Source organism: Populus trichocarpa, chromosome 14, assembly GCF_000002775.5.
Source record: "Populus trichocarpa isolate Nisqually-1 chromosome 14, P.trichocarpa_v4.1, whole genome shotgun sequence".
Lineage (NCBI taxonomy): Eukaryota > Viridiplantae > Streptophyta > Magnoliopsida > Malpighiales > Salicaceae > Populus > Populus trichocarpa.
The window spans coordinates 9,152,402-9,163,520 of NC_037298.2; the positions used below are offsets into that span (position 1 = coordinate 9,152,402).

The 11,119-nt window shown below is 35.0% G+C and overlaps 1 protein-coding gene and 1 pseudogene across 2 annotated transcripts; one reads left to right on the plus strand and one right to left on the minus strand.

Moving 5' to 3' along the window:
• The first annotated feature begins 757 nt into the window (after positions 1–757).
• Positions 758–3,724, plus strand: LOC18105295 (peroxidase 56-like; annotated as a pseudogene).
• Positions 3,725–4,185: 461 nt separating this feature from the next.
• LOC7466262 (NPL4-like protein 1) lies at positions 4,186–8,356 on the minus strand. 2 transcript variants are annotated; one of them, XM_024592920.2, is made up of 2 exons: positions 7,251–8,356; positions 4,186–5,850 (listed from the first exon to the last, which is right to left on the minus strand). In XM_024592920.2, the coding sequence occupies exons 1-2, from the start codon at positions 8,229–8,231 to the stop codon at positions 5,827–5,829; spliced, it is 1,005 nt and encodes a 334-aa protein (XP_024448688.1). In that variant the 5' UTR covers positions 8,232–8,356; the 3' UTR covers positions 4,186–5,826. The 2 variants fall into 2 exon arrangements, with proteins under 2 accessions (XP_024448688.1, XP_002321042.2); XM_002321006.4 differs by having other exon boundaries at positions 4,186–4,723; positions 7,251–8,352.
• Between the last annotated feature and the right edge of the window lie 2,763 nt (positions 8,357–11,119).

Below are 11,119 nucleotides of genomic sequence, written 5' to 3' on the forward strand. Positions count from 1 at the left end.
CGGTTTTTTAAAAAACAAATTGAATTTCAATGCCTTGCTTCACTGTTTATTCTAAACATATATAGTAATTGAAATCAATTTTAAACTTTTAAACAGATGAATTCATTCAATCTTTAGCATTTCAAAACCAGCTGTTAGTGTTATGATTTTGATAGCGATACAGCTGACATGCAAGTTGAGATCTTAACATGTGCACTAATGGCAACTAGAAAGTCAACCAATTAAAAAATAAAACAATTCTTTTACTTTGCAATTTCTAGCATATTTGGGTGATATTATAATAGATTTTTTTTAAATAATTTATATTATAATTTCTAGCATATTTGGGTGTATTAACTACCTGAAAGTATGGTTGCGGTTGTTTTTCAAAGTATTTTTTATGCTGAATTACATCAAAATAATATTTTTATTTATTTTTTAAAAATTATTTTTGAAATCAGCGCATTAAAACGATTTAAAACATAAAAAAAAATTAATTTTTAGCAAAAATAAATTTAAATTTTTGTGAAACTCTGTGCAACACTGCATTCCTAAACAATAATTTTTTAAAATAATATTTTATATGTATTATAATTTCTCAATGAATGTTTTTGGTGGACACAAAAGCATCATTAGTTCGGTAACTGTTCTTCTAATTCATCCAACTAAAAGAATGAATGAACATAATTCAGATATTTATTTTCACAATTGAGATAATTAATTTTGATTGAAATTGTCAATTATTTCAAGAAAAATTGCTGGCCATGACACAATTATCATGGCATGGGACAAGGAAGGTGTTGTTATTATACCTCAAATGATGAATGGACTCCGAGCTCTGGCTCCTAACATGGTAAACCATCATTAAGTGTTTATTTGAAGTAGGGTAATTGATGTTTTTTAAAATATATTTTTTTGTTATAAATATATTAAAATAATATTTTAATTATTTTTAAAATTTTATTTTTAATCTCAGTATATCAAAACAATATAAAAAATATTTATATTGTAAGCAGAGGATCAATATATATATATATACATATAACAAACAAATGAAGTAATTTTATCATAATATTGTAAGCAGAGGATCAAAATCACTTCCCTCTGAATTAAATGAAAGTTAAGGGATTTGGGGGTGTGAAATCTCAAGTAATTTTTCAAAGCTATATATTGAGATGACTATTTAATTACTATATACGCCTCATCCATTTGTACCCACCATTGTTGCTGGTAAAGATTATAGCTGATAAGATCTGGAAGGTAATTGCCCCATATTATTATTTGTTTTGACCTGGAAAAGGGTCGGCTGTCATGATATTGCGTGCTTGACAAAGGTCATCGTATTCACAGCATGGATCGATTGTGTTATTTCTGTATATTAAAGGTTGTCGTGGACACGGGAATTGATGCTTATCTGGATCTTATATAGGAAAGATTCCATTTCACTGCTATAAAAGGAAGAGCTATACCTTGATCGAGCACTCCAGTTAATTCCTTCTTAAGAAATACGGACGTGCTATGAAGATAGGCTCTTTAATCTTTGCTTGTGTAAGTAGTAGTAGTCTTGACTGTTTCTGGGTTTTGTCAGGCTGCAGGTGGGGTTGAGGAAGAAATTCTACAAGATATCTTGCCCTGCTGCCGAGGATATATTGTCAGAAATGTCACTTGGAGACGCGCTGCGACCAGCCTCAACTTGCCTGCAAAGCTATTGAGAACGCATTTTCATGGCTGCTTCGTCAGGGTAAGCAATACTCAAGCAATGCAGTCTTCTGGGTTGTTGTAATACTCGCAGTTTTCTCCATGCATGCACGCACATGTTGTCAAAAGCAACATATATATATATATATATCTATTGCAATGCTTTTTCTCTTTTTTGTTTTGTTTTTAACAATTAAAGGAATTATACATTCATTGTATAATTGCAGGTGTACTATTAGATTCTTACAGTGCAACACATAAATTCAAATTAAACAAAATGTGTGATCAGTATATATAATTACAGAAAGGATCTCTTAACATCTTTCCTAAGAACACATTAGGTTTAACTTATGTGACCGGTTTATATATTTCCACAATATTAGAGCAAAAACATTCCTGGCACTTCCTTGCTAGCACTATTGACAGAAGGATCTTGTGTGGACAGGCGCTGGACATGGATAAGCATTTAAAGTTCTACCTGTTTCTAATTAATTTCCTAATGATTTGCATTGATTGAGATGTAACATGGATCGGAACTTGATTCAATCCTGTAGGCAGGGTTGCGATGCCTCTGTTCTAGTAAACTCAACAGCAAATAACACCGCGGAGAAAGATGCAATTCCAAATCTGTCTTTGGTTATTGACGAGATAAAAACGCAGCTAGAGAACACATGTCCAGGAAAGGTATCTTGTGCTGATATTTTGGCCTTGTCTGCTAGGGACTCGGTTGCCTTCCAGGTACTATAAAATACTAGTCTTTCTGCTCCATCGACTTCCACGTTTAATAATTTTGCCGATAGAATATTCTATCGGTATTTACTTTAACATGTCATCAGTGAATATTTATTGACGGATTTACAAATGAAAACTGGTTTTCAAAAATAACCTCTGGGTAATTTTTGATACGTCGAAAAGTTTATCGGTAATATAAAAACCAGTAATTTTATAGATAGATAATGTAAGCAAAAACAATCTCAACAAAATTTTATTGATGATAACAATATCTATAAAAACTTACATGTCATTATATTGTTTGATTTTTTCTATTCCGATTGGAATTCTCTCGGTTTAAAAATAAACGAAGAAGTTATTTTCATTGATGTTTACTGATAGAGTTAGCAATAAACAAATTCTATTAATAAATATCATCATAAAATACCAACAAAAAAAAATCTATTTTCATATTCATTAATTTTCTGGTAGTCATTATTATCATGCATATTATAACAGCAAGTTGAAATAGAACTCATACTTCCGCATTCTTTCACGCCTTCTCAAACTCGGTCCCAACAACTTCGGCACGCGTGCAGTTCAAAAACCCAGAGTTGTGGGTAGAAGAGATGGCATTGTCTCAGAAGCTTTGGAGGCCTTCACAGACATTCCTTCCCCATTCTTCAATTTCTCGACGCCCCTTCAAAGTTTCAAGAGCAAAGGTCTCTCTGTTCATGATCTAGTTGTACTATCAGGTATAGTATAAAGCAATGAGGCAGGAACTTAACACACAGTTAGTTTTCAAGAGCGATCACATTCATTGAGCAGGAACTTGACGTGCTGAATATCATGCTGCATGCGGGGGACACACCATTGGAGCAGGCCACTGCAACCTGGTCAGCAACCGGCTTTACAACTTCACAGGAAAAGGAGACCAAGACCCTTCCCTGAACCCAACATACGTTGCTTTCTTAAAAAACCCAAATGCAAAATTCTTAACGAAGCAACAACGACGGTAGAGATAGACCCTGGCAGCTCTCAGAATTTCGATACTGCTTACTTCGCTATACTAAGCAGCGAAAGGGTCTCTTCCAATCCGATGCAGCCCTTCTAACAAACAGAACTCCGAACAAGATTGTTGGAGAGCTGCTTAACTCAAATGTTTTCTTCAGAGAATTTGCGCAACCAATGAAGAGAATGGGAGCAATCGGGGTTCTTCCTGGCACGTCAGGGGAGATCAGAAAGAAGTGTAGCGTTATCAATTCCTGAAAGTTTTTGTTTTTTGGTTTAATTTGTTTATTCCATATTACTTAGTGAGAGTATTTCACCATGTCAATTCGAACTAAACTGTCATCTGTCATTCATGGTGTTACTGCTTTTGTTGTTCCCATGAAAGGCAAGAAGCAAGAGAAGAAGGATTGCTTGGTGATGGAACCAGAAACCCATTTATTACTTGGGTGGTTGTTCTCATTTCTCAACGTGCATCAATAAATTATAAAGATGTTGCACTTAAAGATTAATTGTCCGTTGCAATTTCACCATTTAATAGGGCGTGACAGTCCCGTGAACCCAAACACGTTGGGATTAGATGTGAGAGCCTGAGTCCATGAGGGGTGAAATTAGATCCGGACGTGCTACGAATCTATTGCCATCTTTCGTCCTCGATGCTTCAGACAAGGCATTTATATGAATCTATTTCAAATCCAGCCCATTGCCACCCTAGTCGTGGATACTTCGGATAAGCATGGATGCTGGATCAGAAAATTACTCGAATCAAACATTATGGAAACATAGTCGTAACATCAAGCATGTTCGATTACTAAAAGAAATCAAACTACAGTCACTGCCTCATTTCACCAAACACGTATTATCAAACTAGCAAATGAAAAGACACTTTAAATTTATAAATGTAAATGGCTGAACGTATAGACACTGTATAACTTAAATTCTGGGGCAGAACGCTCCCTTTAGCCCCATATGATACACCAAGAAGTAATATAAAAAGCTCCAGGGCTTGATGCACAGAAATTGCCACGGGGGACAAGATGGATTGATCCAAGAATCGGGCATTCAAGCAACATCAAGAAGTATTAGCCATGGACTCAATTAGGAGCTGATAACCTTCTGGTACTGCTGTCTGTGTAAGCACACACTCTGCCAATGCCGGAACATCAGAATTGAGGTCTAGAAACTTGGCCAGAAATAGCAAGAGATGAAAATCAGAAATTCTCTTCACAAATGGAAGATTCTTTGCACGGTCCAGATGACTCCTCAATGCTCTCATTGTCACTTGGGTAATCCTGTTCTCAATGGGGAAGGTTGTTGAAAGAGGGCCCTGCATTAAATAATCCACGAGAAAAGTCATTGAACTTCTCCACAAGATGCAGCAGAAAAGATATACTATCCAGGATTGTGCTGTTTGTATCTTAGAAATTCATTATGGCATGATAAAAAAGAATCAAAGGAATGAAAAGCTTCCAAGCAAAACTACCACTGAATATTAACGCTGTTCAATTTTCATTTTCCCCTAGTTAACCCTGCATCTTTCTGTCAAAACCACAGTTTTTTTTTCCATGAATAAGAGAATACAATCTAGATTAAATATCAACCAATACTAACATAAGACAAATAGTATCATTCTCATGTCTCAACCTAAAAAAGGAACAAGCAGTTCTGCACGTGTCATGCTCTAAAAAATATAAGTTCTTGAGATATCAAGAATTATTATGTAACCAACAAGCATGATCTAGCATCACCAATGAACTTACTCAGAACAGAAAATGCTAAACCGTTCAAACTTTTAACTGTTGCATGAATTTGATATACAAGTCCCCTCCCCTGGTTTCAAATAACAGGGCAGTGAACTGACAAATGGCCCACTGATTATTGACCCTTTTGTTTTCTTGGTGGATCTGAGCCATTTGTACACTTAAATTTCCAGAATGGAAATTGAATAAATGGCATCAAATAAATTTCAGGCATGAGACAATCATTTTTTATATCACACACATGTCAGGGACTAAACAACTTGTAGTATATAGCCCTCTCATCCTATGAATGCTGTATTGCTAGGAGGCTTGGTCCCACAGTAATTCATGCTGCAGGATAAGTGCTGCTTTTTCCCTCATTACTGTAATGTAGAAACACCATCTCTGCACATATTCCTCAAGACAATCAACAATATACCATGGAAAGTATATCACTTGTTTTATACAACTGCTAGATGACTTTGAATCTGATAAATATTTCCAAGGTCTGAAAAGTAGGTTTGAAAACTACTTTTTTGAAGAACCAAAGGAGACTGCTTCATACTCTAACCCAATCTCTCTCCAAGGCTTGTGTGACAGCACATCTAAACAGAATCCCTCATCTGGCACCACTTATGTCTCTAAACCATCCCTTCAAATGCTTCTCTTTGTTTTGAAGCAAGAATCATGCTCAGACCACCCTAAAAGAATCATGCTACACAAAAAAATTTTTTGGCTCTCTCACAATATGAAGCTCAAATACTCCAAATAATTATACCTTTCATGTAAATGTTGGCAAACTAAATGCACCTCGACAACAAATATTCCATCTTGTTTTGCATAAAATATAACACAACTGTAATTGTATAATGCCAGTAAATAAAATAACCATAAACCCCCATCCAGAAAATATAATGATTTGTTGGATGCACGACATTGCCATCTTTGTTGTCTAGCATATTTATAGCTTGTAGACATCTCCACTCTTTGTAGTTATCAAATATGGTTGACCATTATTTCACAATATTTGTTGAGCAAACTACCTATATGAGACCCTCAAACATCACATGATTAACTTGCTGGCTTTTAAAATTCCTCATCCCCGTGATTAACCTGATGGCTCTTACAATTCCTCACCCCCCCCCCCTCTCGCGTGCGCAGACACTCACTCAAAGATAACTTGCACAAGGCACACCTATTAGATTCAGTGCAACCTCACTTTTGATAACACAAACAAAGAACATAGTCATCCAAGACCCAGTAAAAAGAAAAGGATCACATAGGAAAATAAAAAAAGTTCACCTCTAGCAATCTGCACAAGTAAACTTGGAGGTAGAATGATTTGAGTAAAAATTGATAACCAGTTCCAATGACTCTAGCTTAGCCATTAACACATATATAGTTGCAGAAAGTCTAGAAAAAAGAGAGAATTTTTCCTCACAAAACAGATATATCCTTCTTGGAGCTTAGAAGTTTGTATTCACAAACCCTATAGCAATCTCACCCCACATGTACAGAGAAAGGATCTTCAAAGCTTAGACTGCAAGTTGATATTCAAAAACTAGATGTACTTCAGTAAACATAACAAAGAAAAAAAGTGAAAGCCAGCACTTCCTAAGTAATACTTTGTGCAAGCACGAGCAAGAGAATACGTGGGCAGCAAAATGTTAAGCCCTGACCCAAAAATAGAATCATATCCCAACTCCCTCTGAAGTACTCTAATTCATATGATAAGATGTTAATCATTTGGCTCTCAAACTCAATTCTTTTTTTTTCCCTCATGTTATTTGCTTTCAACATTATCCGGAATGTTAAAACCCTTCCCCTCACTACGAAATTGGATAAGTCAAGAAGCAGCTTAACTTGGTGAAATAGGGAACCTCCTAGCAAGTTCATAATTCAAAGCTACAAGTCAAAAGGTTTATTACATTCAGCTTTCATGGACCATTTAGAACATTTGTCAAGTCAACTATCAATCAATGAAGAGAAATCTTAGAGAAAACAAGAAAGCAACCAATCAAGTATAAGAGCACAAATAAAAAAAACAATATCAAAAAACAAACAAACAAAGGCAATAACTAAAGAAGGCAAAAAAGACTGAGATGTAAAACATACCAGATGATCGAGAATCTTAATAACGACCAAGAAGAAATCATTATCAACCTCCTTAACATCCTTGCTACCAACAACCACATCTTTCTTCATTATAGACAACTTAGGATCCACATCTTCCCCAATCTCCGTCTCGAACCATCCTTCTTTAAACAACCTAATACACATATCACTCATCTGAAACGCCTCGAAGTGCACATCAGCTCCCCCGTCCTCATTCACCTCCAACTTCACCACCGCAGTAACCCACTCCTTCAACTCACTCTCAGCGTGCAGCTCCGCCGCCTGAAGAACCTCCCTATTCGACAAAGTATAATCTTTTTTGTCATGCATTATAGTCTGATTGAATATAAACCCCACTCTCCTCATCCCCAAGCCCGCCGCAATCGCGTCCACTATTTTTTCTTCATCAGAATCCCTCAAAAGCATCAAAATCTCTTCAGTCCCCTGCTGCGGCAGCTCGTATATGAAATTGACTTCAACCTTCCCCTCCTCCGACACCGTTCCATACATAAACCCACCTCTTTTAACAGCAAACGCGAGCGTTTCATTAACATAATGCTGGAACGCATTAGCGCAATCGCGATCAAACGACACCGAATCGCAGTGCGGATTTTCTTGCCGGCCGACTCTCATCTGTTTGGCAATGAGATCGTCCATTGTCATCTTACGGCCGAAAGAACCAGCAGGGTGAACAGCGGGGCCCGCAATAGTTCTGTGGCCTTCGTAGGCTAAGAAAATAATGGAGCCGTGAGAGATGTTGAGGGAAGAGAGAAGGGTGCTAGGGTTTGACATGTCGGTGAATTGGAGGAGATCGGGAGGGGATTTGGCTAGGAGGAGGTTTTGGTTAGTGGAGAGGGTTTGGTTGTGGATAGGGATTTGGAGTTGGTTTTGGATTAGAGTTTTGAATTGGGAAATTGTGATGTTTGGGTTGTCGATAGAGACGCGTTCCAGCCCGTCTCTGCTGCGGATTCGAATCATCATCTTCTTGATCGATTGCTTGATGGAGATTGAGAGAGAGAGTTCTGAGCTTGAGAAGAAGAAGACAATTAATTGGGTTCCTTGCTTTGCTTTGCTTTGCTTTGGGCTGGGAGTGGGAGTGGGAGTGCTTTTCTGTATTTATATGTGATTGTTTGCTTGATGGGGAAGCCGGTCAAGAGGACACGCAAGTTATTTTTCCCCGGACAATGTATAAACGGTGTCGTCGTGTCCTTCGTTTATTTGCGGCTGCGATCCTGGAGCCCTTCGGAAACGCCGCCGTATTTATTTATTTTTCAAACATCGGTCTTTTTTCAAATCTTTATTTAAAAAATCAATAATTTTGCATAATTAATGAATATATATATATATATATAATTTTATTTTTTAAGAAATCCGTCCTTTTATTTCTTTTATTTCGTTAAAGTTATAGTTATAAAATAAATTTAAAAAAGTGTTTTATTGTTTGTTTTTCCATAGATACTCATATCTGGAATATAAGAAAACAATTAAAAAGAATGGTGATTTTCCTATAACTATAGATAAAATTCATTATTCACTATAATAATATGACGTTTATGGCTTTTCAAAAAAAATTATTTGCTTTTAAATTAAGAGTACTTTTATCTTTTTGAACGGCAAATTAGTTATTATGAATTTATTTAAGGGTGTTTTTGTTAATTCAATATATTTATGAACAATCCAAAAGCAAAAGGGAACTTCGCCTGGGAAGTACGGTCGCAAGACTGAAACTCAAAGGAATTGACGGGGGCCTGCACAAGCGGTGGAGCATATGGTTTAATTCGATACAACGCGAAAAACCTTACCAACCCTTGACATATGAACAACAAAACCTTAACGGGATGGTACTTACTTTCATACAGGTGTTGCATAGCTGTCGTCAGCTCGTGTCGTGAGATGTTTGGTCAAGTCCTATAACGAGCGAAACCCTCATTTTGTGTTGCTGAGACATGCGCCTAAGGCAAATTTAGTTTGCAATCGAAGCACGCCGAAGAGCCGAGTGACGTGCCAACGGGTGTTTTGTCTTTTTATTTTTTAATATACAATAAGATTATGTTTATGACCTTAGGGTCAAAAACATTTAAGTCATTGAAATAGGGGTATTGAAGTATTTTTATCTCGGTTTTTTGTAATTATTGGTTTAATTAAGGGCAATAACATAACTTATTATTTAATTAATAATTTTTAAATAGAACACGTGGAAGACGTCGTGCCTTTTAGGCAACGCATGTCATTTAAAAGTGATTGGTTTGTCACCGGTTACTCTTTTTCTCCCTTTTATTTCTCTCTCCTGCCCTAAAAAATAAACTTCAATCATCATTGTTGTTGGTGTCGAATTCATTCTTTTTAGTTTTGATTTTTGTTATTTTTTGATTTTGTTAAATTTATATATATATATATATATATAATTCTTTCGATTCGGTCCTTCTATTTTTGATTTTTTATTCTTTCTTTTGTTTTTTTGTTAATTTTTTATGATTTTCAGTTTTATCCTTCAAATCAAGTTTATGATTTTTTTTTCCGATAAGAATAATATTGATTTCAATTTGGTTCTTCTTCTTTTGATTTCTTTTTTTTTCCTTTGCTTTTTTTGTCAAAGTTTTTATAATTTTTTATTTTATCCTTCAAATCAAGTTTATGATTTTTTTATTTCAATAATAGTAATAGTAATGGTAATTGTAATATTATGATACTAATAATATCAACAATAATAATACTAATAGTGATAATAATGGTAATAACAATAGTTTATTACGAGATAGTTGGCTCACGCTTCGCCACATGCAGTGGTAATTTTTTTTCAATGTAAAAAAACAATCTCAAGCACACCCAATGTATTTTGAAGAAGAAAAAAAATCTATCACTCGACATCATAGAAAGATAATTGAAAAAAATAATGATTGTCAATTCCTAATAATCAAAATGTAAAATGATAAAATAAAAAAAATCAATGAAAAAAATAATTTAAAAACAAAGCACCAGCAAAACTAGATGAGGTCGTCAAAACTTGCGAGTAGGATCATACGAATAGGATAATTCAATAGAAGATAGATAAGGAAAAAAAAGTTTAATTTTAAAAAGAATCAAGTTTTGAACGATAAAATAAAAAATAATATAAAAAAGTGACCTAAAAAAAACCTGGGCCACACGGACAAACCTCTCACCTAGATCATAAGATAGGGATAACTTGGTTGTAAAGAAAATTGAAGAAAATAACGAAATTTATTTTTTAAAACGAACAACTTCAAAGGATGTAATCAGGAAAGAACACAACGTCAAGTCGTGTTAATTTTTCAAACCCCTGACCCTGACTAGTAACTAAATTGAAAGCACTGCATCTAGAAAACTATTATTTTAAAACTTGGCTAGCCCTAACAAGTTGACCCGTAACCCCGGTAACTAGTGGCTTAGACTAGATAAAGTCTCAAAAGAAATTGGGGGGGATTCTTTCAGCGCAAGACAATTAAAAACTCGAGTTGGCTAATGTTTCGGTTAACCCGAGGCAAATTCAGTCAAAACAAAGTTCAAAACCCATTAACTATTTTTTTTTTTCAAAAGAGTATCGTTTTGGTTTTTTTATAAAACAAAAAGATTTGGTTAACTTTGGTTAACTCCGGTCAGCCCACTCGACCCTTGAACCGATAATTTTCCTAGATCGACTCCTGGATACGGCCTAAAAACAATGGAAAAAACTAAGAAGACCAAATCTCAATAAATCAAATGTTGAATGATAAATTTTTTAAAAAAAATTCAAGGAAAAAAAAAGTTAATAACAGAATAAGAACCTCATTTGAAAAAAAATTATATAAAGGATAAAAAAAATCTTGAATTGAAAGGTAAAATTGAAAAAATAATCAAATTAACAAATGAAT

Bases quoted from the DNA above. Each gene is read 5' to 3' on its own strand.
- LOC7466262 (XM_002321006.4), bottom strand. From the start codon at position 8,231: ATGATGATTCGAATCCGCAGCAGAGACGGGCTGGAACGCGTCTCTATC. The intron at 4,724-7,250 runs GTATGTTTTACA...TATTTAATGCAG, and splicing joins TTAAGATTCTCGATCATCTG to GGCCCTCTTTCAACAACCTT.